At 38.5% G+C, this 27,340-nt stretch overlaps 3 protein-coding genes across 5 annotated transcripts; 1 reads left to right on the top strand and 2 right to left on the bottom strand.

The window, feature by feature from the left end:
- Positions 1-1,247: 1,247 nt before the first annotated feature.
- On the bottom strand, positions 1,248-3,279 carry LOC307124548 (uncharacterized protein). 2 transcript variants are annotated; one of them, XM_079813858.1, is made up of 3 exons: positions 2,411-3,279; positions 1,996-2,164; positions 1,248-1,298 (listed from the first exon to the last, which is right to left on the bottom strand). In XM_079813858.1, exons 1-2 carry the CDS (start codon positions 2,777-2,779, stop codon positions 2,021-2,023), a joined length of 513 nt encoding a protein of 170 aa, XP_079669984.1. In that variant the 5' UTR covers positions 2,780-3,279; the 3' UTR covers positions 1,248-1,298; positions 1,996-2,020. The 2 variants fall into 2 exon arrangements, with proteins under 2 accessions (XP_079669984.1, XP_079669983.1); XM_079813857.1 differs by lacking the exon at positions 1,248-1,298 and having other exon boundaries at positions 1,513-2,164.
- carnmt1 (carnosine N-methyltransferase 1) lies at positions 3,236-9,378 on the bottom strand. Its single transcript, XM_079813847.1, has 8 exons — positions 9,119-9,378; positions 6,951-7,146; positions 6,650-6,816; positions 5,296-5,436; positions 4,805-4,983; positions 4,192-4,305; positions 3,975-4,078; positions 3,236-3,892 (listed from the first exon to the last, which is right to left on the bottom strand). Exons 1-8 carry the CDS (start codon positions 9,307-9,309, stop codon positions 3,716-3,718), a joined length of 1,269 nt encoding a protein of 422 aa, XP_079669973.1. The 5' UTR covers positions 9,310-9,378; the 3' UTR covers positions 3,236-3,715.
- A 2,699-nt stretch (positions 9,379-12,077) lies between these two features.
- On the top strand, positions 12,078-19,545 carry LOC307124925 (major histocompatibility complex class I-related gene protein-like). 2 transcript variants are annotated; one of them, XM_079814426.1, is made up of 5 exons: positions 12,078-12,206; positions 13,020-13,283; positions 13,368-13,643; positions 13,840-14,139; positions 14,316-14,876. In XM_079814426.1, the coding sequence occupies exons 1-5, from the start codon at positions 12,164-12,166 to the stop codon at positions 14,447-14,449; spliced, it is 1,017 nt and encodes a 338-aa protein (XP_079670552.1). In that variant the 5' UTR covers positions 12,078-12,163; the 3' UTR covers positions 14,450-14,876. The 2 variants fall into 2 exon arrangements, with proteins under 2 accessions (XP_079670552.1, XP_079670553.1); XM_079814427.1 differs by lacking the exon at positions 12,078-12,206 and adding an exon at positions 17,515-19,545 and having other exon boundaries at positions 13,159-13,283; positions 14,316-14,417.
- Positions 19,546-27,340: the final 7,795 nt, after the last annotated feature.

Consider the following 27,340-nt stretch of genomic DNA (forward strand, 5'->3'; position numbering starts at 1 on the left):
TTTAACTGCGAACTTGTGTTTCGTTCTGGGAAGCCCGTGCTTATTCAAGAGACCAATCGTAGTTGCATAACATAACAAATGTAACTTCATTCTTGACTTTCTTCCAACGTCAGTTTCGAAATGTTTTTCAGATGCTAGATGAAAATGATTGTTACTTTTTCTCGCTTCAAGTGTCATATGATTTCGTACTGGTTTCAAGAGCATCGAAAAGGGAATATAGTGTGTTCGTGAATGACTGACTAAATGCACGCAGGTTGTTAAAGGTAGTTATGAGAGCGCAAATAATGGAAAGACCAGCGTCAAGCCAGATCACGAGATCTCATCTTTACAAACAAACAATGTTTAGTTATGAAAATGTTAATTGCTGCATAATAAGTAGCAAACATAGTTGCAAGGACCGGTTGTTTTCACTGGGTTTATTTGCACATACGCTTACGATTATTCGTGTTTATAAATCTATTTAGCTAATAATAGTTGCCATTTAGATGAAATACTGGTATGTAAATTGTTTCCCACTGTTACAGCGCCTTCTTCTGTCCAAACCGGATGAAACTTTGCAATCATTCTTCTGACCCTACATTTGCCTACCAAGTTTACTGACAATTTGAAGCTTTTCAGAATGACTGATGGATGCCATATAGGGCCTTAAAAAAAAATCGATCATATTTTTTTCCACGTTCCATAACTGTAACATTTTATAATTGTACATCAGGTAAATATGTATTCATTTAATAGTAAAAAAAAAAAAAAAACATGTGGAGAATGAATCTCACACGCGTTCGTTTCTGATTTTATTTATGGGTCCAAAAAAAAAAAGTAAAAAACACATCTTATGAATAGTGCCACCCAGAACTGTTGCCATGCACCAGTTCAGTCTATAACAAATCCAGTACACAAAACCCAATGTCCAGTATACTAAACGATTGGAAAGAGGACAATGAGATCTCATCTACAGTGAGCTCAATATTGGGTCTTCTGATCCATAAAATGCTATTTTTCTTGTTGTCCTTGAGGTTAAAACATGTGTCTAGTGTACCGAGCTGTTTCATTAGCTTAAATCCTAACAAAACCACACATTGTTTTCATTTTTCATGTACGGTACATCCCATTTACAGATTTTTCCGTATATTCCCAGAGGACCACCTAAATAGGACAAAGTATCAAAACTTGGCTTACCATTGTATCATTTAACTTGCATGCTTATTTCATCTCTGCACGCTGATCACTGGCAATGCAATCCCAATAAAGCTGGCATGCTTCCGGCGCGTATTCCCTCTTAGACCAAAGGTCATGAGCACCTGACACAACAGGGTGGAAACAGGTATGTTTCACTTCCTTTGGATGAGGAATGAGGAAAGAAAAAAAAAAAAATAATAATAAAAAAAAAAATAAAAAAAAAATTAAAAAAAAAAAAAAAAAATCACACTACGCAATGAACCGTAGTTCAACTGTAATGTACTTCACTATGTCGAAAAGTAGAGTCATGAAATCAGACAGGCACCAAAGAAAAGCCAATATTTAAAAAAAATACATTTTATTGCTGTTGGGCAATTTCAAAAACACTGCCGTTACAGGCCACTGGAACATACAGTACAAAGCACTCACAACAATAATTTTGTTCAGAGGAAAGGAACAGAGCCTCAAATAAAAGTGGCTAACACCTACTGAACACCATAAACAGGGCTAAAACAACTGGCTCAATCCAAGCAAAAGAAAGGCTTTGTCATCTTCAAAAGTCACTTGCTTTTACGGCTACTGACAGAAAAAAAACATACATGATCAGTTCAGTATATGCAGCACAAATGAACAAATGACCTATGTAGAAGTGGAATGAGGTCACATGACCATGATGTGTTCCCATCAGAACGAAAGCTTCTGCTAGAGCTTCAACAAGGCTTTGTTCATCTAGTGCAGATCAGACCAGGGGGAATCATCTTATCATGTCCAGAGGCAATTTGACAGCACCAAATATACAACATCTAAACACGAATTAACCTGTCAATGTGCATTGGTGATCTCCTCAGGTTTCCATCGCCTCTAAGTCTTTGGTGGAAGAGGACCTAGAGGGTTCTGTCTCCAAGAGAGAGAGATCCAACTCAGGCAGTGGAACCCGCCAGAACTGGAAGGAATTGAATGGAGAGAAGTCCTCATCTGTGTGCATCACCTAGTGGGATACAAGCAAAGCATTCACTACAGTGAACCAACAAGGGTGAAGTTTAATAGGTTGGAGTACCTGAAAGTTTAATAGTCTTGACGTTAAACATTAAACAAGAAAGAATGAAAACTAACAGTGGTCATGTACCGCCACCATATGTTCCTCTGCCATCATTACACAATATTCCTCGGGAACCGCCACACAGTATTATGACTTTGCTCTCAAGTGCTTGCACTTGTTTGTGTGAAACTTTACCTTGTCTCCTGCAGTAAGGTTATTTTCTTCGTCTGGCTGTTTATTTGACTCAGTTTGAAGCTCGCAAGATGACCGCCGCGTGACAGGTCTGGCAGCATCCTCGAATGTTCTAGACTTGCACGTGTTCTTATCTGCCAGCACTGAATAAACCCTGTTTGCGGCCACTTTTCTCAGTGGGTTATCGGTATCCAGTGGGTCTTCGAGATACTTCGATCTTTTCCTGCAGCGGTGTCCAGCGAATGACAGTAAAGAGGATGGATTATCGTTTTGGATCACATTCTCACCTACGATAGGTTTATCGAGAGAACCAAAACTTCTTTTACTGGGGATTTCGGGAGGCAAAATGTTCTCTGCTCTCCGCTTGGTCATCTGTGCAATCTAAGTTGTTCAAAAGGGTTAAAACCTAACCTATACATAAGAGCGGTAAGACTTTTTTTTAGTACGCAGCAGATGCATTCAATTTTCTACCCATTTACGACAGTTGTGTCGTAACTGAAGTTGAAACGCTAGTTTGAATACAGCGCCCTCTGTAGCCAGAGAGGTCGAACGACAATAACATCGCTTTATGGTAGAGATAAACGGTTGTGAATCATTTCAATTATAAAAATGTGGAAATAAGCTAATGCAACTTTGTGTTATCCTTGACAAAGAAGTTGTAACGCAGTTGTATTGCAAATTTTTTTTTGTCAAATAACCTCAAACAGTAAATGTTATAATATATTAACTAACTTCCAAATACTTAATGTGAAATTTGTGTGGTGAACCTTAAGTCGTTTTAAAGGCTTACAACAGTCATGTATATGCAACAATATTCAAATTTGTCTTAATTGTAAAACATTTTTATTACAGTATGTACAAGATCATGAAAATCTGTCAAGTTTAAAACAACATTATTTTAGTACTACCAACTATTACAATTTTAATGGCCAACAAGTTTCCTCAGAGGGGCTGGAGTAACTGAGCAAGATCCAGAGAAACTAGGAACTCTGTGAATATAATTTTGGACATGGAAACTGTGATGGTGTAAACAACTGCAAGAAAAACACTGAAATGTATGTGAGTGACGAGAGGCATTAATTAGTGAGATGTGAAGCAGCACCCGAAACCTGAGGAATATGACTGCAAAGCGATGCACCAAAACGACATATTTTTGGTAAATATCTCAAATAATTCAGTACATAATAAAGCTCCAGTCTTAATGTATTACCAGGAATTTACTATAATGCTGACATTCATGATTAAAATCCTGTTTATTATTTGGGCCATGTGTCTGTGAATTCATCCAGAACTTCAGCCTTCCAAACGTCATGTTGAGTTTCTTATCTGTAAAGAATCCTCAATCTGGCCATCTTTAGGTGTCTGATCTCCATTGATCAACTGTTCCTCAGGTTTCCGTACGATAAAAAAGACACAGTCGTAAAGGTACTTGAGCATGGAGCGATCGTTCTCTGTGTATGTGCTGGCAACAGACTCTCTCTCCAACTGTGGAAAGAAATACAGTAATACAGTTTACTACAGTATTAATGTTAATAATAATTTAAACAGTTGATAATTAACTGTTTACCTCCAGGACAAAACCGTATTTTAAAAGGACAGCCTTTATATCCTCATAGCTCAGCTCAATGGACAATTCATTAGCCATATTCTCATAGTGGTAAAGTAGTGGACCTTTGAGAAAAGATACGTACAAATAAAAAAACTCAACCACAGCTGTTTTCAGCACTTCATATGTAGATACCATTTGACTGTGAACGATTAAGATTATACAGAATATGACTTACCCAAATTTATCCAGACACCACCAGGTTTTAGAATATTCCAGATAGTTTCAATGTAATCAAGAACATTGTGGGCAGTGTCAATGAAGAAACAAGTAGCAACACAATCCCACATTTCTGTATAGGAGATAAAATTTAAAATGTTCAAGTTTCAGATCTGTCCGTCTCCATTTAAGTACAATTTTAGTGCTGAGCAAATTAACGCGTTAACGCGGGCGATTCATTTTTTCATTTTAACGCATTACAAATATTAAACGCAAATTAACGCAGCGTTCGTTTTTATATACATTTTTGCCTAGCGTTACATTATATGATCACTCTCTTATTCATGTATCACATTAGTATCAATGATTCTGGCCTTCATTCATAAAAAGATGCCATTACAACACATATTTAAAATATGCTGTCTTTAAATTGGTTCTACATTAATGTGGAGAGTAACTGAAATTATTACAATATCAAAATATTTAAAACTCCCAAAATATTAAAAGCGTATGATTAATTGCGATTAATTACAGAAAAAATACGATTAATTAGTTAACTTTTTTAATCGATTCCCAGTACTACTATTTATATAATTGATGTTTATAAAAAAAAAAAAAAATAAACTCCTCACCAGGCTCACTGTATACTTCCTGGAAGTCTCCAGCGACCATAGAAAAGTCAGAGTCTGCTGGAAGACTCTGTGGATTGACATCAGGAAAGGACACAGGTCTTGTTTGATCGGAGGACATTTTGTTATTACTGAACTGGTGAATCCAGGGATACAGAGTCAAAGCATTCTCTTCATCACACCTGAGAGACAAAATATCAGTTAGTTTCCACCTTACTACAGATGTCATATGCCATTCTGATTGCTCAATTAATGTCTAATTGCTGTCAGTGTCATGTGCACTGTCCTGGCTAGAAGTCAAAAATATTCAACCAGGAATACAAGTTCTAGTATACTTTACCTTATGCCTCTAAATTACAGGCCATTACATGACATTTTATACAGCAAGAATTGACAGAATGTTGTTGAGACCAAGAGAGAATTATAAAATATATAATAAGCTTTATTTATGTGAAGAGTACTACTTAAATTGTGATGATGTTAATGTGTTGTACCTATTCAGAACAAAATTAGAGGAGAAGAGCATGAAGAAACTCCACTCGTTGCCTTGGCACGAATAGCCCAGATGAGCAATTTCCCATGCAAGTCGACCTAGACCGGACCCGGGAACTAACACTCTCACCTGGGACACATCACTGTAGAGACAAATATAACTCATAACTAATTTCTTTCTCATTTATAAATTAATGTCAATTTGACACAAAACATAATAACATTAAAGGGTTAGTTCACCCAAAAATGAAAATTCTGTCATTAATTACTTACCCTCATGTCGTTCGACACCCGTAAGACCTCCGTTCATCTTCGGAACACAAATGAAGATATTTTAGTTGAAATCTGATGGCTCTGAAAGGCCTCCATTGACACAATGCACAGTTCACTCTCAAGACCATTAAAAGGTACTAAAGGCATCGTTACAAAGTCAATCTCACCACAGTGGTTCTAAAATAACTTTATGAATCGGCGAGAATAGTTTTTGTGCGCAAAAAACCCCTAAATAACGACCTATATAGTGATGACGATTTCAAAACACGGCCTCATGAAGCTTCGAAGCGTTATGAATCAGTGAGTCGAATGAGCAGTTTGGATCGCCAAATTTCAGCAGTTTGGCGGTTTGACACGCGATCCGAATCATGATTCGAGTCACTGATTTATAACGCTTCGAAGCTTCATGAGGCCGTGTTTTGAAATCGTCATCACTATATAGGTCATTATTTAGGGTTTTTTTGCGCACAAAAACTATTCTCGGCGATTCATAAAGTTATTTTAGAACCACTGTAGTGAGATGGACTTTGTAACGACGTCTTTAGTACCTTTCAAGGGTCTTGAGAGTATACCATGCATTGTGCCAATGGAGGCCTTTCAGAGCCATCAGATTTCAACTGAAATATCTTCAATTGTGTTCCGAAGACGAACGGAGGTCTTACGGGTGTCGAACGACATGAGGGTAAGTAATTAATCACAGAATTTTCATTTTTGGGTGAACTAACCCTTTAACAAATTATTTTAATCAGCAGACATTTTTACAAAAAAAAAAAAAATTCCTTAAGTTTGGGTCAATCATTTTATTCAAGCAAGGGTGCATTAAACTGATCAAAAGTAACTTTCTATTCATCAAAAAATCCTGAAAAAATATATCAGAAAATTTCCACAAAAATATTAAGCAGCACAATAATAATAATTATATACTAATAATAATAAGAAATGTTTCTTGAGCACCAAGTAATGATGCTGAAACTTTGATGACCTCAAACTTTCGAATGGTAGTGTATATACATACTGTACGTGCACCTTATACTTAGAAAGTAGACCACAGAATGACATGCTTGTTCATCAAAGTATATTTACCACTTGTCAGGAGGAAATAGTCTCTGGATCTCCTCTATAATAGGTTTATAGCAGCTGTCCCTTTCAGCCTTTCCTGCTTCACTCCAGTCACGGACAAACTGCTTTATGGTTGACTTTAGCTTGTCCATGTCAAAAGTTGAGGAAGGCCGTACTTTCCTTGGGTCACCCTTTAAAAAGCAGGGAAACTATTAGATGAATTGACTTACTACTAAACAGGATAATAAAAGCCACACATCTGTCATCACAACAACCAAATGAAAAAATACATTATTAATTGTAAGACCTACTGATTGCCACCTACATCCTGTCCATACTCCATGTTCTCAAACATATCGAGGCAGTTGTTCACTACGGCCTGCAGCACCTCTTGGTTTCGGTCTACGCAGTAGCGGATCTTGCTCAGATTGGGAAGGAAGTTTGTCAAAAGTTGCTGGTGGTGATCTGGAAGGCATCTGAACTGCCTCTCGGCTCGATTCACTCGTTCATGAACGTGAATTCTGAACACAGTGGGAGACACAATATATATACCTTTCCTCTGTACATATATTAGTGCTGGGGGAAAATTATTTGCATCCACAAGTTTGTGTTTACATAATATCTGTGTATAATTATTATGTATATATAAATACACACACATGCATGTATATAAAATTTAAATAAAATGATGGCTGTAAAAATTAATCTGCATTGTGATCTGTCTTTTTGTTTTTTTTTAAATGTAACCTTTTAATTTTTTCTTTTTCTTTAAAGAATTGAAAGTGGGGTGTAAATCAAATTATGAAATAAATGTTTTTCTCCAAAACACGTTGGCCATAATTATTGGCACCCTTTTATTAAATACTTTTTGCAAGAGTCTTCTCTTATAATGTCTGATGAGTTTGGAGAACACCTGACAAGAGATCAGAGACCATTCCTCCATACAGAATCTCCAGATCCTTCAGATTTCTAGATCCATGTTGGTGTTCACGTCAGGGAACTGGGATGGTCATGGCAGAATCTTCATTTTGTGCTCAGTGACACATTTGTGTGTTGATTTTGATGTTTATTTTGGATCATTGTCCTGATGGAAGATCCAACCACGGCCCATTATCAGATTTCTAGCAGAGGCCATCAGGTTTTGATTTTTTTATCTGGTGGTATTTGAAAGAATCTATGATACCATGTATCTGAATAAGATGTCCAAGACCTCCAGCAAAAACATAGGCCCACAACATTAAAGATCCAGCAGTATATTTAACCGTGGGCATGGGGTACTTTTATCCCTGTTTGCACCAAACACATCTGGTGGGTTTTCTGTCAGAAAGCTCTTTATATAGTTTCATCTGACCATAGAACCAGGTCCCTTTTGAATTTCCAGTCGTGTGTGACACAACTGAATATTCTGGAGTTTGTTTCTGGATGAGCAAGAAGGATTTTTCTTGAATCCCTCCCAAACAACATGTGGTGATTTATAGGGGTTGTTTTATTTTTTTAGGCTTTCTGGCCCCAAGACTGAACTAATCTCTGAGATTCTCCATCTGTGATCTTTGGAGAGTCTTTGGCCACTCAAACTTTCCTTCTCGTAGTGCATTAAGACAATATAGACACATGTCCTCTTGACATTGGAACTTCTTATTGCCCTGATGGTGGAAATGGGAATTTTCAATGCTCAAGCTATTTTCTTACAGCCACTTTCTATTTTGTGAAGCTCAACAATCTTTTGCTGCACAAAAGAACTATATTCTGTGGTTTTACTCATTGCGATGATGAATGATTAAGGGAATTTGGCCTTTGTGTTTCCTCACATTTTATACTCCTGTGAAACAAGACATCCTAGCTAGACAATTTCATGTTCCTAGTCACCCTGGTGTGCTACATTTTTTTTTAAAAATATTACTATATACTATATACAATATATTTTACTCATAAAAAATCATAGGGGTGCCAATAATTGTGGCCAACATGTTTTGGAGAAAAACATTTATTTCATAATGTGATTTTCCCCTGACTTTCCATTCTTTTACTTCCATGAAATGTTAGGTTTTGGGGAATTTTTTGAATGACAGATCAAAAGGATAAAAAAATTAGATTTATTTTTACAGCCATCTTTGATCATATCTACCAGGTGTGGCAATAATTCTGACCACAACTGTATATTGCCTATATAGATACATTACTTAATTTTTCATATTTGTGTGCGTGTGTGTGTACTGATGTTGATTGGAACACTTTTTCCCACTCATCTCAATTGCAAAAATCAACCCGAATCGCCCTATATGGATAGACAGATAAAGTAAGATTTGTATTTATAAAATCTGGACTTCAATTGATGGCACCACGGGCGCTATTTTACATTTAAAATCAAGCAGTGGAGATCAAAAACAGAATTCTGTACAGATATATTCATGCTCTCGCATAAAGCTCAAATAACAGTGGCATCTTGTGTTGGTGTTTTGAGCAGATGGGATTTGATGCTACAGCAATGTTTACCTGTAGTATTTAAACGCGTTTATGACATTCCAGAAATGCTGTCTCTCTAACTGCGACTCTTCCTCGGGTGAACATGTAATCCTCTCCCGATAGTTGTAAAATACCTCTGGTTTGGAAGCTGCTACTGTTTCATCCTTGCCGTCAGCCATTGCTGTACCATGTAGGCGCAAGTAATCGACAATCGGCAGCATAACTGAATACAGGGAAGATAATGGAACCTGCACAGTCGATTTGTGAGTTTGTTCAACTACAGTCTTCTTCTTCTTGTTGTTGTCATTTTACGGCGGATCGCAAACATATTTGTGCATTACCGCCACCTATCTCTAGAATGCACTTTGAAACTGTACCTATACTTTTTTATTGAACCTACACCAACCTATGCTACCAACCCACAAACAGAGGCTTCACATATCTATGACGGAGAAAAGAAAGAAAGAGGGAAAAATAATAATAAAATACGCTTATTTAAACCAGTACTTCCCAAATATTTACCATTAAAAATATTATATTTTTACTTGTTTTTTATACATTTTGAATTGTAAACTGCCCTCCCTTTGTTAATTCTTCCTTCAACTCTTTCCTTTCAGCATTATATTTCCTAAAGTGCATTATTACATGTTCACCTCATTAACGTCACATACCTAAACCTGTTGGATGCTTGCTTATAAGTGCAATGTAGGCTACTATTCAATCTTGTATGCCCCAATCTTAATCTTGTAATCATATTCTCCTCAGTCCTGCTCCCACCGATATTCTTCCCTTACCCAGTTGTTGACTGTATTTGATACAAATGTCTAGGCCTACCTTTTATTTCATTGTCCCAATGTCCCACTGTTTCAGAATATTCTTTTTGATTATTGATTTAATTTCTGACCTACTAAATCAAATCTGGATATCTAGTTCTCTGGCCTTTTTTGCAAATGCATCAGCCTCCTCATTACCTCTCAACCCAATATGAGCCGGGACCAACAAAAACTGTACCTTTAGACTAGTTTGTTTAATTTAATATAATTATTGAAATATCTCTATTACCATATCTTGTCTTGTTTCTGACTTCATCTCCTTCAAGCTTATTAGAGTTATAGAATCTGAACATATTATTGCCTTGGATATTTTAACTTCACTAATCCACCTTATTGCCATAATTATTGCAAACATCTCTCCAGTATATACTGATAGACAGTCTGATGTCCTGTTGTTCTTATACACTTTTACCTTTGAAATGATGAATGCAGAACCAACATGGCCAGTTTTTGGATCTTTTGAAGCATCTGTAAAAATATGCATATATTCCCCATATCTTAGATAAAGGAATTATTGGAGCATATCCAACTTATTCCAGTCTCATATCTCTTACTAATTTCTCCACACTCCATCCAAAACCATTACATTCTTTCTTCTCATATTCCCAACTTGGACCCAAAGATGCTATATAATTGTTGTCTTCTTATCTGCAAAAGCATTTCACCCATCCATCTCTACTTGAAGAGTAGAAACTGGAGAAGTTAGATATGCCCCGCAAACAAATTCTTAGTGCTTGAGACTGAATTCTTTCTAGTTTAATTCAATCAGATTTACTGATTTATTCACATATTTACTCACTTATCATGGATATATATATATATATATATATATATATATATATATATATATATATATATATATATATATATATATATATATATATATATATATATATATACGTGTGTGTGTGTGTGTGTGTGTGTGTGTGTGTGTGTGTGTGTGTGTGTGTGTGGACTGGTAATCATCACGTTATGGGGACAAAATGTCCCCACAAAGATAGCAATATCCGAAATCCTCATCCTTGTGGGGACATTTTTAGGTCCCCATGAGGAAAACATCTTATAAATCAGACTAAGTGATGTTTTTTGAAAATGTAAAATTGCAGAATGTCTCCTGTGAGGGTTAGGTTTAGGTTTAGGGGCAGTGTAAGGGGATAGAATATACGGTATGTACGGTATAAAAACCATTACGCCTATGGAAAGTCCCCATAAAACATGAAAACCCAACATGTGTGTGTGTGTGTGTGTGCGTGTGTGTGTGTGTGTGTGTGTGTGTGTGTGTGTGTGTGTGTGTGTGTGTGTGTGTGTGTGTGTGTGTGTGTGTGTGTGTGTGTGTGTGTGTGTGTGTGTGTGTGTGTGTGTGTGTGTGTGTGTGTGTGTGTGTGTGTGTGTTTTAAAGCCAATCTATCTGCTCCCCATTCCTGTCCCGAAATCTCTTTTTTTCACTATGCTTTCTCCAAGTTAATCTGCTAGCAAACCAAACTACAGTCACTGTAGCAACTTTGTTTATAAATGATTAGGTTTTATGTAAAGGAAGGCTAAACAAAAATGAAGGATTCCATACAACATAGTATGTTTTGTATCATTTAATGAATCGTTAAACTGGTCAGTGATAACGAATACAGTGTCAGAGAGTGAAATGTTTCCATTATGTAAATAAATAGGCCTAGCTGTGATGATTTCTGCAACACATGTAGATTTGGAACTACCTCTGTCTTCAATCAAAATCACAATTTTAAACATGGTACATATAGGCTACAAAGTCTGTATTGAAATTAAAGGAAATAAATGTGTCTTTGTAATATTTAAGCAGAATATTCTAATACCAGAATTGAAGACCTTAGTTGCTAGAAGAACTTCTTCCATTAGCCTATTTTTTTTTTTTTTTTTTTAATGCAACTTTATTATTTTTTAAACAGTTCATGGATGGGGTACTGAAGGTCAAGTCCTCTGCTACTTAAGCCCCACAATATTTCCTGTGAATTTAATTTAATAAGTTCCTGTTTGTGTTTCCATCCGATTGGCTATTTGTTTGACAATAAAACGTTCATATTAGGCCTATATTCCCTCTTGAGAAAATCTAAACGTTCTAAACTGAAAGCTGCAAAACGCTGAGTGCATGACTGACAGAAGACATGTCACGTGCTGTGATGAATGATAGCCTAAGCGGTTTTTCTGCTTTTCCTCCTCGGAAAAATAACTAGGCTATTTAGAAGAAGCTGTATTCGGACCCGGAGCTCTTATGGACCTGTTCTTTGTCTTCATCATCGCCTCTGCGCACGCAGGTGAGAATGTTTACAGGCTTAATATAGACTACAGTGTAATTGTTTCCACTGTAGGATATTTCGTCGAATTAACATTTTCAAACTTTTCATATAGGCCTACCACAATAACGCTATACTTTATCGAATATAGCCTATTTTGTATCGCATAGCCTCTGGTGGCTCATATAGCCTAAACAACTTGTTCTTGTTCCGTTAGGCTATTTGTTCAGTAAGAAATGTTAAATTACAAGAATGTTATCCATTTAAATGCAATAGGCAGGTTACATTATGAAAATGATGGTTAAGCTATGTTTCTTCTTCTTTTGTTTGATCAAATTTAAACCGATTAAAAGTATTCCTTTTTTTGGTTAGTGTTGTCTTACAATCCATTTTGTGTCAAAGCAGCCTTACACAAAACCCAACTAATAAGTTAAAAACGCTCTAATGTGTTAGTAGGATGAAAAAGAAACTAAGAAACTTTGAAAGAAACCACAAACAGCAGAGAAATGCCATGTGAGACAGCATGCAAAATGTGCATGGGCAGCAACTCTAATATAATAAGTGATTAACACTACAGAAGAGTTTTATGTTATATTGAAGTTATGTAATAAAGAATGAAGGGCTCTTGCTGCAGGTGAAGAAGCTGTTTTTACAACATTTCCTCGATGATAGAAACCTGTAGTGTCTTTCAAATGAAAGACACTGGAATTGGCTGAAATAAGATTGTTTTGGCGGTTGCAACAATATTTTGTGTGGCATTACAGATGTATACATATGGTGTTAACCATTATTTTGTATTGTTTTTTAAGTATTTACAGTGTTATGTTTTTTTAGAGTTACACTCCTACACCAGCACCTATACTGGAGTAATGGGAATTCCAGAACTTCCTGATTTTACTGCTGTTACCAGAGTGGATAAGCTAGAGGTTCATTACTATGACAGTAATATTAATAAGCGCATACCCAAGAAAGATTGGATGATGACGGATGAATTTAAAGACTTCTGGAACGACATTAACGCCTATCATGATGAAGTGTACATTCAATTAAAAGAGACTTTTGACACTTTTAAGTTGAAGAAAAGTTACAGCAAAACAGGTTTGTGTCCCCCCTCCTCAATTTTACGTATTATACAGGGTATGTCTGTTTTTCACCCCTTTACACCCCCAAACTCTGTTTCAGTGCACACTTATCTGTGGATATGCCTCTGTGAGTGGGACGATGAAACTGGACAGATAAATAGGTTCAATCATGTTGGTTTTGATGGAGAGAACCTCATAACACTGGATTCAGAGAATAAAATATACATCTTTGAAATGCAGAAGGCAGACAACATTGCAGAAAATTGGAATAACAAAACACATCTCCTTGAACATTCCCTAAAATTCATCATGGATGATTGTGTTATCTTTCTACAACGCTACTTGGAGTATGGCAGAACAACTTTTAACAGAAAAGGTATTGCATTGTGGTGAATGTTTATTCTTTTATTATTATAGTCATACATGTTAATGTGTGAATGTATTTTAATTTAGCTAAAATACTAGATTTTGCTCAAACTGAAAGCTTTCTCTCAGATAATTGTTGTGTAATCGTAACATTACACACATAAATGCAGCAAAGTAGAAGAATTAATGAAAGCAATATTTTTTAGTCCCTCCTAAAGTGTCTCTGCTTCAGAAGAACTCCTCCTCTCCAGTCGTGTGTCATGCCACAGGGTTCTACCCAGCTAAAGTGAATATTACCTGGAGAAAAAATGGACAGGAGTACCGTGAATATGTGGAGACTGGAGAAACTTTACCAAATCAGGACGAAACCTTCCAAAAGCATGTCAGTCTCCGAGTGAAGAGGGAAGAGTGGAAGAGGAACCAGTACAGCTGTGTGGTGCAACACAAGAGTTTGATAAAAGACATCCAGAAGATTCTGACAGAGGATGAGATCATAAGCAACTACAGTAAGTGTAATGGATAATACTCAACTTTTTCCATTTTATTGTACAGGTCTACAAATGGAAGACCAACAGGGATAAAAATGCAGCTGAAGGCCTGAAACTCTAGAGTTTAGTAGTGGAATCAGCCATTGATTCACTGTTATTTCATTATTGTTGTGTGTGTGATTTATAACTTACAGAATTAAACAACTCTTTACCTTATCCATTCATGATTGGAATTATTGTTGGAGCCATTGTGATTGGTCTGATGTGTCTGATTGTTCTGAAAATTAGAAAACCTGGTGAGTCCTCATTAGAATTGTATTTCTCATAGGACAAAATTCACTGTAAAAAAATACTGTGCCTGTTTTACTCAGTAAAATTGAGGCAACTATTTGCATCAGCTTTTTGAGTATTTTAAACTCATTTTATTTGTGTTTATCCTATTAGACTTTGCATGTTTTCAACATGGACTTTTAAGTAATGGAAACTCAATTTTATCAATTTAGAAAATTATAGTTTTAAGTTTATCCAACATAATCTTTTAAGTAACGTTTACAAATGTCTCCTTGTAAGCCACACATTAAGTTCAAGCTACTTTTATTTTTTAAATGTATTTTCTATAAATTAAATTATTAAGTACCATGAAACAGTAAACCAGCATCTCAATACAAAACATTTATTCAATTTAAAATTACAATGCAACAGTGCAAAACACAGTACTTTATTTGCTTTACCTTTACATAAAGCTGACTTCAAGTAAAAAAAATAAATAAATAAAAACTTTATGTACTACAAGAGGGTAGCAAGAGTATTTCATATTCGTATAACAGTTTCGAAGACCATTGGTCTGTTTAGCCCACTGAGAACAGTAATTCACTCATCTAGTTAAAACTTCAAATTCAAATAATTAATACATCAGCTGATAAAATATTAATCTCTAAGAAAAGTGAACAAAGGGTTAGTTCTGTTATTAATTCCTGTCATTCCAAACCTTTGTTCATCTTCAGACACAAATGAAGATATTTCTGATGAAATCCAAGAGCTCTCTGACCCCTCCATAGACAGCAGTGTAATGAACACTTTCAAGGCCCTAAATGTAGGAAAGACATTGTTAAAATAGTCCATGTGACTCTAGTGGTTCAACATTAGTTTTATGAAGCAATGAGAACACACTTTATGTGCAAAAACAAACAAAAATAATGACTTTATTCAACAATTTCGTTTTAGCGCCAGTCAGAGAAATCGTTAGCCAAGCCATATAATTCAAGGCAAATTTAAGTATTTATCAATAATACAAACATTTAGCTTTATCATTGCATCTGTCTATAAGCATCAAACCATTAAACAGTTCATATTTATTGTCATTCTTACCTTTTTTAGTGTCATTGGGTTGCCAGCAGGGCAAATTCAGTCCTGTCACCCATCAAAATGGCGTCTGTGAACATTTGTGTTTTTGCAACAGCCAAATCCACTTGTTTAGTCTTTTAAATAAATTTTACTTAAAAAGTATCTTGAAAAGGCACACGTCTAAAAAACCTTGTAAACATTACTCAAGATAATACACACACCATTTAATTGTCAAAAACGTGTTTAATACAAAATTATATTAATTAAGTTACTAAGTTCCCAGTGTTGGCAATACCTGTACATTTGTGTCTTTATTAAAGGTCCCATGGCATGGCATTTTTCTATTATTTTATAATGTTTCCTGAGGTGTACTTATATTGTTAGTATGATTTTTACATCATAAAATGTCATAATTTAGAAATAAAAGGCATTTTTTCAATACTGATGTTTGCCCTCTGGCTGAATGCCCTGTTTCAAGAGGCGTGTCTGCTGTGAGACTTCAGTAAAAACGGCCACTGTTGTAATTGGCTGACATCTTTGCATTTGAAATGAGCGGAGGGGGCGTGGTTTAACGAGGTCTACCAGGCACAAGCTGCTGCCAGAGAGACGGATGGACCGGAGTTCACTTCACATCAGTTCTCAGCACATCTCAGTTCAGTGAACTGTTGTAGTTACTAGAATATACTTCAGGTTATTAGTTTATTTCTAGTTGGAGGGGCTGTCACTCATGTCAGAAAGTTAGTAACTCTAGTAAATTATGGATCAGCGCTGACTCGAGACGCGAACCCTTTAGAACGATTCAGTCCGATTTGGTGAACTGATTCGGTTCACTAAAAAGAACCGGTTCAAAAGAATGATTAGTTCGCGAACCGGACATCACTAATGTACCAGAGACAGAGCGATTGCTAACAAAGTTATTTATAGTAACTACTGAGTTATGAGAGAGCGGTCAGCGTGATTTTATTGTGTTTGTATCTGAGAGTTCTGAATAAACACGAGTCCCAGTCACGCAGAGTCCGTCTTCATCATTATTCTACAAACTTTGTAACACATGCAATGTACCATTACAGCTGTCGAGATGAACGAGTTACGAGTAAGTGTTGATTATAGCATTATTTTTAGATATGTTCCAATCATATGAAAAGCGTCAGTGTACTTTGTTGAGTACACAGCACAAACAAAGACACAACAGCAGTAATCGAATGTAATCCAGTTTATTGTGGGGAAAGATGGCTAGCCCGGATATGCTCACGCTTACCCCCCTTCTGCTTAATCTCGCCCCGCGTTTGGTGCCTCCGCTGTGGGTGAGATGCAGTACTGGGGGTCGGTGATGTTGAAGGCCGACCGGTCAGTGCAGCCCGAGCCTCGGCATGTGTGAGGTTTATCTCTAAAGAAATGTGAGTCTGCTGATGTTGAGCAGAAACTCACAACTGTATGCACATTTTAGAACTGATAGACACGACGAGGACGTACAAAAACACTGACTCACAAGATAGAAAACACGAAAACACTGCTCTGTCGGGAGAGAGAAGCAGCAGTGTGTGCACGAATAATAAATAATTAGCTACACATAAGAAATCACTGATCACAGATCAGAAGGAACTGAAAAAAGACTTCTGTTTTCATTTGTACATCCAAACACTGAGAAACTGCCAGCATTCACTCGTTCACAAGCCATGATCTCTCGAGCATTTGCATGGGCGTGCCAGATTCTCTGGGTGGAGGAAAGGGAGGTAACCGTTCCTGCTTGGACGTCAAAACAGGAGACTTCAGGATTGGCTAGTCTGGCCTGTCATTTTCTCAAAGGCAGAGAAAGACAGCCAGAACTCGGTTTACACCGATCAACATTTCTATCCACTTGGAGACAATATTCAGGCTAGGGGAACTCATATTAATGTTGAAATATCTCATAAAATGAAAATTTCATGCCATGGGACCTTTAAATATCAACTAATTATAATAATGATATAGCAGTATTGTTATTTATTAATTTGTTGATTAATTTTATCAGAATTTTTATAATACTTTTGCTCTCTTATACACTTTCAGACAACTGTCCAAACAAAATAAGAAACGGGAGCAACATCGCACTTGCTGACCTGTCCTCTCCCTCAAGGAGTTATAATGCATGTTAGTAAAGACTGGGTGGCATCAAAATGGCGATAATGAAAGGTGGTTGGTTTGTACCCCAATAGGGATGATTCGTGAGCTATCACCATTGTGTGTGAACAGGGCATGCACACATTACTTCAAGAAGAACTGTCATAAGTACTTTTGCATTTATTCATTTAGTATTTATGAATCATCCTTGTACATACTTTCAAATAGTTTGTACTTTATTTAGCTCTGTTCTAGGTCAATATTCTCTCTAAATCTACTTAAGAACAGTGTTTTGTGTAAAATTGTTAAAGCTTCAGTCCGTAACTTTTTGCGCTCTAACGGTTAATAAACAGAACTGCATGCGTCTTGAGTAAGAACACTGCAGCCGGAGCTACTTCTCTCTGTTTATGTCTATGGCGAGTCACGCAGGAACTGTGCTCCTCCGCAGCGGTTCCTACCAGTCTGCTCTGAAATAGTCCCAATATAAACACTTATTATAAAGGCCTGTTCACACCGGGACGATTTTCGCGCGCGTTTATCGCCGACGTTTAACGCCTCGTGACTAAACAATGGGCGCCAATGTGAGTGTTCACACTGACGCGTAAAACGCCAGGCGTAAAAGCGTCATTTTAAAAAAAACGCCTCGGGTTCGTTTTTTTATTTTGACGCGGCGCGTTAAAAACTGGCCGACCAATGAGATCAGCGCTTTTGTTCACGTGCCTGGAGCTGCTGAAGTGACAGTAAAACACGACTTGGTGGCGCTCAAGCACAAAATCGGTCTTGCCGAGCACACATTGATACGACGAAGAAGTAGTAAGTAGACAAAGAAGAAGAGGAGCTGCTAATGCTGCTTGCCAGTTAGCAAAAAGTGTGTGAATGCTTTTGCCATAGACATAATATATCTGTGGTTTTGGCAAGCACGTAAATACTGTCTCTCCTCTTCTTCTGTGTGACAAGCGAGTGTCAGAAGCGTAAGTGCCGCAGCACCACCTTGTGTATCGGGAGCGCATCTACTGAATGTGCACGTTCACTCGGCGCATCGCCAGTGGAAATCGCTTGGGTGTGAACACTCAAGACGCGCCGAAAAACGTCACGAAAAACGCTGGCGATAAGCGCGTGCGATATTCGTCCCGGTGTGTACAGGCCTTAAGTGTACCATAATGATTCAGGGTAAGACAAAAACACGGTTTGGAAAATGGATTCATGTTATACATTCTCATATATTTTTTGTAAATCTTGAACACAAAAAAGTTACGGACAGCAGCTTTAAAAGACAATTGAAATTCAGATTCAAATCAAAACATGAAATGTCTTTATAATATTATAGTTTTTTTTTTCTCACACAGTATGGGTCTTTATGCATTAAAATATATAGTTGCCTTTAGGTAGTGGTTCCCTTGCAATTAATATAATATACTGTATGACGGATAATGATTAACAGAAATGGAAAGAGATTTTTTTATGACGGCAAATTTATTTTTACAGTACTCGACAGCAGAACTCTTTCAGTTCTGAGCCCCTGTATATGCAGATATTTATTTTCTGTAAATGCAGAATTTCAGATGTCAGATTGCTTATGAATATTAGATCTTACATGTGGATGTGGGTTGCTTTTTCTTGTCATCACTTTACTCTTCCGAATTAAAGAAAAATGAAAATTCTGTAATTTACTAATTTCAAAATTTCAAACCTGTATACATTTCTTTCTATAGGTATATATTTTGAAGAATGTTTGTAACCAAACAGTTGTGCAGGGCACCATTGACTTCCATAGTATGGGAAAAAAATGTACTCTATGGAAGTCAATGGTGCCCCACATCTGTTTGGGTACAAACCTTCTTCAAAATATCTTCTTATGTGTTCAGCAGAACAAAGAAATTCATACAACTTTGGGGTGAGTAAATTATGACAGAATTTTCATTTTTGGGTGAACTATCCCTTTAAAGGCTAATACTTACAAATAAAATGCACTGTAATGTCAACACTTTCTGCCATTATTAACCAGTCATTTCTCAGTAATAGTCTTGTTATTCTGTTTTGAAAGACAAGTACATTTGAGTGAACCAAAAGTAACACCCTTTGATACCATTTGTAATTTTTCAATTAATATGGTGCAATTTATAAGCTAGATTAATGGTGGGAATTTTTCAATGACTCTTACACCATTGTTACAACATTACGCCAGTAGGAGGCGACAAGTGACCATCTTTTTGTGCCAATAAATCAATTTAATGACAGTAGATTCAATGACAATCAGTAGTTCAATGTTTAATTTAGAGTGTATATAATGGAATGTTATTTAAATGCAGCAAATTAAAGAGGAAGTTAAACATAAAAGCATATTTGTTACTCTGTTTTAAAACATGAGCATGTATGTGGTGGACTAGGCTATACTTAAAGGGATAGTTCACCCCAAAATTTTAATTCTGTCATGATTTACTCACCCTCAAGTTGTTCCAAACCTGTATGAGTTTCTTTGTTCTGCTGAACACAAAAGAAGATATTTTGAAGAATGTTTGTAACCAAGAAGATAGAGCAACCATTGACTACCATAGTGGGGGGGGGGGGGGGGGATATTATGGTAGTCAATGGTTGCTCTATCTGCTTGGTTACAAACATTCTTCTAAATATCTTCTTTTGTGTTCAGCAGAACAAAGAAACTCATACAGGTTTGGAACAACTTGAGGGTGAGTAAATGATGACAGAATTTTCATTTTTGGGTGAACTATCCCTTTAAGTTAACAGTTTACTGATCACAAAGTGATGAGAGTAACATGATCATCTACCCAGGGGCCAGGGCAGTCACTAAAATATACAGGGCACAGGATAAAATTATGGGTTTTTAACCATTAACCTTCTGGAATCTCTTGTATTTCCATCAAAAATCTTAAATATTTATACATATTCTCTACAAGAATTCCTACCTGTCAAAAAGCTTCAGTTGAACTTTAATTTGTTTCAAGGTGCATAAAAGGAAACCACAAAAAGTCAGTCTAGTTGTCGAAGAGGATGTGAGATTTTGTCCTTTGTGAGCTTTTTCCGATCTTGAGACATTGGTTGCAAATTGCATTGGTCACATCAAACTGTTGCTCTGTAAAGTTACATCATAGGTTTTTCAAACCAACACACTATGAAAGTTAGGTTTCACTCCCAACTTTGCATGGCTTCTAATATGGACTAGAGCAGTGGTTCTCAAAGTGTGGTACGAGTACCACTAGTGGTACTCAGGCTACCTCTAGTGGTATGCAGAGGAATCACTAAATAAAGTAATGTTAAAACACAATACATTTTTCATTATGGTGATACATGGAGAGAAAAATATTTTCTGAGGTGGTACTTGGTATAAAAAGTTTGAGAACCACTGGACTAGAGTAAATTTCACAGAGCAATAGCTTAGTGCACCGAAAAGTACTTATATCAATAATATTGAAAAATCACCATTGGTCTGTTGTGGTCTCTGGTGATGACAGAACAGCTGTGGTGCAAATCATCAGTGGTGTTCACACAAGAAGATTTTAAAGTGAAAGTGACATGCGAAGGCAAAGTACAGTTGCAAGAAAAAGTATGTGAACCGCTTGCAGAATCTGTGAAAATGTGAATAATTTTAACTAAATAAAAGAGATCATACACAATGCATGTTATTTTTTATTTAGTACTGTCCTGAATAAGATATTTTACATGAAAAAACAATGTTTACATATAGTCCACAAGACAAAAAAACATCTGAATTATTAAAATGACCCCGTTCAAAAGTTTATGACATTTAGTCATTTAGCAGACATTTACATTTAGTCATTTAGCAGACGCTTTTATCCAAAGCGACTTACAAATGAGAGCAAAAGAAGCAACTAGAACAGTCAAGGGCAACAGTATGCAAGTGCTGTAGCAAGTCTCAGTTAATCTAGCTCAGAACACACAGGACAGTTTTTTTTTTTTTTTTTTTTTAATAAATTAGACAGACAGAAAATGAATAGAATGATAAGTGCTATTCTTGATTGGTCAGGTGCTGCTGGAAGAGATGTGTCTTTAGGTGTTTTTTGAAAATAGCTACAGACTCGGCCGCACGAATTGAGATAGGCAGGTCATTCCACCAGGTGGGAACAGCCCAGGAAAAGCTCCGTGAGAGCGATTTCATGCCTCTCTGGTATGGCACCACAAGGCGTCGTTCACTAGCAGAACGTAAGTTCCTGGAGGGTGTGTAGGTCTGAACGAGCGAGTTTAGGTATATTGGTGCAGAGCCAGTGGTTGCTTTGAAGGCGAGCACCAGTGCCTTGAATTTGATGCGAGCAGCTATTGGCAGCCAGTGCAGACTGATGAAGAGAGGCGTGACGTGCGCTCTCTTCGGCTCATTAAAGACCAACCTCGCCGCTGCATTCTGGATCAGTTGCAAGGGTTTGATAGTGCATGCCGGAAGGCCCGCTAGAAGAGCATTACAGTAGTCCAGTCTGGAGAGAACAAGAGCTTGGACCAGTAGTTGTGTGGCATGCTCTGATAGGAAGGGTCTAATCTTCCTAATGTTGTATAGTGCAAATCTACAGGATCGGGTTGTTGCAGTAATGTGGTCAGTGAATTTTAGCTGATCATCAATCACAACTCCAAGGTTCCTGGCTGTCCTGGACGGAGTTATGGTTGATGAACCTAGCTGAATGGAGAGATTGTGGTGAAGTGCTGGGTTGGCAGAGACAACAAGAAGTTCTGTCTTTGCAAGGTTAAGTTGAAGGTGATGTTCCTTCATCCAGGCAGAAATGTCTGTTAGGCAGGCAGCGATACGAACACCAACCGATGGATCATCTGGTTGAAATGAGAAGTAGAGTTGAGTGTCGTCGGCATAGCAGTGATAGGAAAAGCCATGTTTCTGAATGACCGATCCCAGTGATGACATGTAGATGGAGAAGAGAAGTGGTCCAAGCACTGAGCCCTGGGGAACTCCAGTAGCTAGATGATGTGACTTAGACACTTCACCTCTCCATGACACCCTGAAGGACCTACCTGAGAGGTAAGACTTGAACCACTAGAGAGCAGTTCCTGAGATGCCCATCTTCATGAGAGTTGACAGGAGGATCCGGTGGTTAACTGTGTCAAAAGCAGCAGACAAATCCAGTAAGATAAGTACTGTGGATTTGGAAGCTGCTCTTGCCTGTCTGAGTGCCTCCGTAACCGAGAGCAGGGCAGTCTCAGTTGAGTGCCCGCTTTTGAAGCCGGGTTGGTTGATGTCCAGGAGGTTGTTCTGTTCAAGAAACGTAGACAACTGGTTAAACACCACTCGCTCAAGTGTCTTTGCAATGAAAGGAAGAAGGGATACCGGTCTGTAGTTTTCTAAAAGTGCTGGGTTTAGAGAGGGTTTCTTAAGCAGTGGGGTTACCCGAGCCTGCTTAAATGCTGTGGGGAAGGTCCCGGTGTGAAGAGAGGTGTTGACAATGTGAGTGAGTGCAGGAGTAACAGAAGAAGAAATGGCCTGAAGGAGGTGGGTGGGGATAGGATCAAGCGGACAGGTAGTGGGATGATTGGATAGGATGAGTTTGGAGACATCTGCTTCAGAGAGCAGAGAGAAGGAGGGGAGTGAGTGTGTGATGGTTGTTGAGATGTACGTGTCAGTTTGTGGTGTGGAGAATTGACTGCTGATGGAGGAGGTTTTGTTTGTGAAAAATGATGCAAAGTCATCAGCTGTAAGAGTTGATGAAGGAGGGGGAGGAGGAGGACAAAGGAGCGAAGAGAATGTTTTGTAAAGTGCACGAGAGTCAGAGCAGTTGTTTATTTTGTTGTGGTAGTATGTAGTTTTAGCAGTGGAGACATTAGTAGAGAAAGAAGCAAGAAGAGACTGATACAGGGTTAGGTCAGTAGCGTTTTTAGTTTTGCGCCACTTCCTCTCTGCCGCCCGGAGTCCAGAGCGATGTTCGCGGAGAACATTATGAACCATTGATTCTTAATACCGTGTGTCGTTCCCTGGATGATCCACGGCTGTTTTTTTTGTTTTGTGATGGTGCGAAAAGATGGATCTCAAAAGCATACAGTCACTGCTGAAGAGGGTTCAAATGTGCAAAATAAATACTGGAAAACTGAATCATTTGCAGGACCTGGAGAATTTTTCTGAAGAACATTGGGCAGTTTAACTGCTCAGGACAAACTAGGGACTCAAGAAGAACCATCACAAAACAAAACAAAACAAAAAAACAGCCAGTGACAATCATCCAGGTGACGACACACAGTATTGAGAATCAATGGTTCATAAACTTTTGAACGGGGTCATTTGAATACATTTCGCTATTTTTTTGTCTTGTGGAATATATGTAAAATATCTGTCACGGTTCATGAATCAGCTGTCTCCTTTCTGTTATGTGTGTGTGTGTCTGTGTGTGGGTGTGGTTACTCATTGTGTTCGTTATTGTCGCCAGCTGTGTTCAATCCCCGTTTCCTTTATATGTTCAGTAATTCCCATCTCATGTTGTCAGATCGTTTGTGGCTTCCCCGGTGTCGTGTTGTGTCCTGGTTCCCGTGTCTGCTCTCATCTCCTTGTGTGTGGATCTTGTTCTTCGTGGACCCGCTTCGTGTGTCTTCACGCTGTCTGGATTGTTATTGTTCCTGGTTCCTGAGCACGCCGATCACCACGCACCTTCACCGGGTTGCCCACTGAAGTCCCTGCGTCATCTCAAGTTCTGAGTGTTTGTGTCACCGACCTGTGTTACATTCATCTTCGTCATTAAACCATCTTTTACTTGCATTTGTATACGTCTCTGTTTCATCACAGAACGATCTGACCAATCATGGATGCAGCAAGTGAGATCACTTTGAGTGACTTCCTCACGCATAGCGTCACAAGAATGGATCAACAAGGAGTGGAGATCGCTAACACAGGTCTGGCGGTTCAAGCACTCGTGACGCAGGTGTCCGAGCTCACCCAACAGCTACAACTTCTTCATGTTCCCACTGCGCCGCCCACACCGCCCGTTCAGCCCTCCCCGCCTCTACAAGAGAATCAGCCGGAACCTCGTCTGCCCACGCCTGAGAAATATTCAGGTGAGCCCGAGTATTGTAGGGCTTTTCTCACAGCATGTTCCATGCACTTTGCGTTGCAGCCACGGACCTTTTGCACGGAACAGCCGAAAGTGGCGTTCGTGTTGACACTTCTGTCTGGGAGGGCGGCTCTTTGGGGAACGGCGGTGTGGGAGAACCAAGACGTCTGCTGCGCCTCGTTCCTGGCACTCTCCACGGAGATGAGAAGAGTTTTTGATCGAGCGGTAGCGGGTAAGGAGGCGGCCAGATTACTCGCTGATCTACGTCAAGGTAATGGCTCGGTGTCGGATTACTCCATCCAGTTCCGCACCCTGGCCGCAGAGTGCCATTGGAACGAGGAGGCGCAGTGGGACATGTTCCTGCATGGGTTGGCTGACCACGTTCAAAAGGAGATTTACATCCTGGACCTTCCCAAAACCCTGGATGGCCTGGTGGAGCTGGCGCTGAGGGTTGATGCTCGTCTAAATCGTGTGACCGCTCATGTACAGCAGAGTCGACTCCAGTACCACACTGAGAATCCACGGGCCAGCGGTGGGAGCGCGGTCAGCCCAGTCTCTGATCATGAACCCATGCAGGTGGGGAGAGCTCGGCTTTCCCGGGAGGAGAAGGAGAGGCGGAGATCCCAAGGACTCTGTCTCTACTGTGGCAGGCCTGGCCACTTTATCTTTTCCTGTCCGGTAAAAGAGCAAGCCCGGTAGTAAGTATGAGGCTACTATCGGGTGGGATCTCCACCGAGAAGACCTCATCACCATCATCAACCCTCCTCTCGGTAAGACTGAAGTGGGCAGCCTCCATGCACCGCACTCAAGCACTGCTGGATTCGGGAGCTGAGGGTAATTTTATGGACTTTGGACTTGCACTCAGACTCCAGATTCCCATCACTTCTCTCACTCACAAGATTTCCGTCAACGCACTCAATGGACAAGAACTTCCTAGAATCTCCCACTCTACTGAACCTCTCACACTCATTACTTCTGGCAACCACACGGAAATCATTTCCTTTTTACTCATGGACTCACCACTAGCACCAGTGGTTTTAGGGCACCCGTGGCTCACTCAACACAACCCCCGTATCGACTGGCACAATCATTCCATTTCCGCTTGGAGTAACCGTTGTCATGAGTTAGGGCTGCACGATTAACCTTTATCGCATCGATATTGAGGTTTTAACTCCCGCAATAACCTAACCTCAGGAGTCGGAGGTTTTTTCCCCCGCCTCTGACATTTGAGTGACAAACCTATTAGCCAATCAAAATGGTCGAATCTCGCGTTCGTGGCTTGCTGGCCAATTAGAAATGGCAATGGAAACAAGGTTGTATGATGCGATGCACCGGGCGTGGCAGGCGGCTTTCTGTCAGCAGCAAAGCAGCTAACACACAACGTGTCGTGTAAGTTACCTCGAATTGTGCCTCAAATTGTGAAAAAGCTTGTAACTAGGGTAGGTAGATAATAGGTAAATAGGTAGATAATATACTATCTTTACATAAATAGCTACTATTCTCTTAAAACTATAATTTCGTTATTTTTACTAACCCAAATAATGATTAATCCGCTAGTTTGCACGTGAGGGGGAAAATAGGTTCCTTCCACTTAAGAGTTGAGCTCTTTTTATTTTAATATAACTCTTTACATAAATTCTATTTTCTACTTTTTAAAAAATTACTTCGTTATTTTACTAACCCAGTGTTTTGTATGTGAATGCTGTTTGACGTGAATATTACCACAGGAGTGAAGCACAAAGCTTAGCCTAGAAAGGAAATAATGGTCAGATTGCACTTTTTCATTCTGTTTTGCGATCTGGATCTGGATCACTCGACTTTCCGTGAATTTTAACAATAGGCCTAGTCCATTTTATCCCAATGGACATGGACATCTAGTTTCTTTTCCCAAGTCTTCACTCGCGTCGCACCCATGTTAACGGGATTATAAACGTTTCTTCCTTTCGTTTGCTTATAATTAAGTCTATTATAACTATTCACATCCTTTACTGTGGTAAAGTATAAAAAACACTGTAGGACGAATACCTTATTACTTCAAATTTTATTTAACACAGTTTGTTATTAAACTTGGTAAGGCGCGTCAAGTTTGGTTTATTTGAATAGCGCATTTCACACACACACACGCGCGCGCGCGCGCGCCGGTGATTTTAGTTTCGTTTTCTCTGGCAGTGAATAATCAAAGATTGCCTAAATGTCTTGACCCCGTGGAAGATAAAATCCGCTCTTCAGACCTTTTACAACAAGTGTTGCTTTGCAACATCAGTAGAACATATGAAGATGAAGATATTCGAAAAAGTGTCTATCCAGCTTGTGTCCCATTCCTCTCAAAGCGCAGAGCGGTAGGCCTATATGACGCATCTTTGCGGGGAAATAGTATGAATCAAATATTTTTCTAACTAATATTTAATTCTCTTATATTCTTGAGGTTACCATTATTTACTGAAAATCGTTTAAATGTTTTATAGGCTGTGTTGTTTCACTGACGGAAGTGCTTAAATAAACAGGCATTATGGATGTTTCAGCCTCAAATGATTTCAAAATGTAGACTATATATATATATATATCTGGCATAGACTACAGTATTTAAAATTGCATATATGCATTAGTTACATTCTCAATTTAATTTACAGAGCAATCCCTGCTAAGTTTTTAGTTTAACTAATACTAGAAGAGGATTTGTGTCTGTCGGCACTCACAACAGACTCGCAACGGGGGCGTGGCATCACGATGGTTGCGCTCCATCGTGATGTCGGTCAGCCATCCAT

Source organism: Gobio gobio (assembly GCF_949357685.1).
Source record: "Gobio gobio genome assembly, chromosome: 4".
Lineage (NCBI taxonomy): Eukaryota > Metazoa > Chordata > Actinopteri > Cypriniformes > Gobionidae > Gobio > Gobio gobio.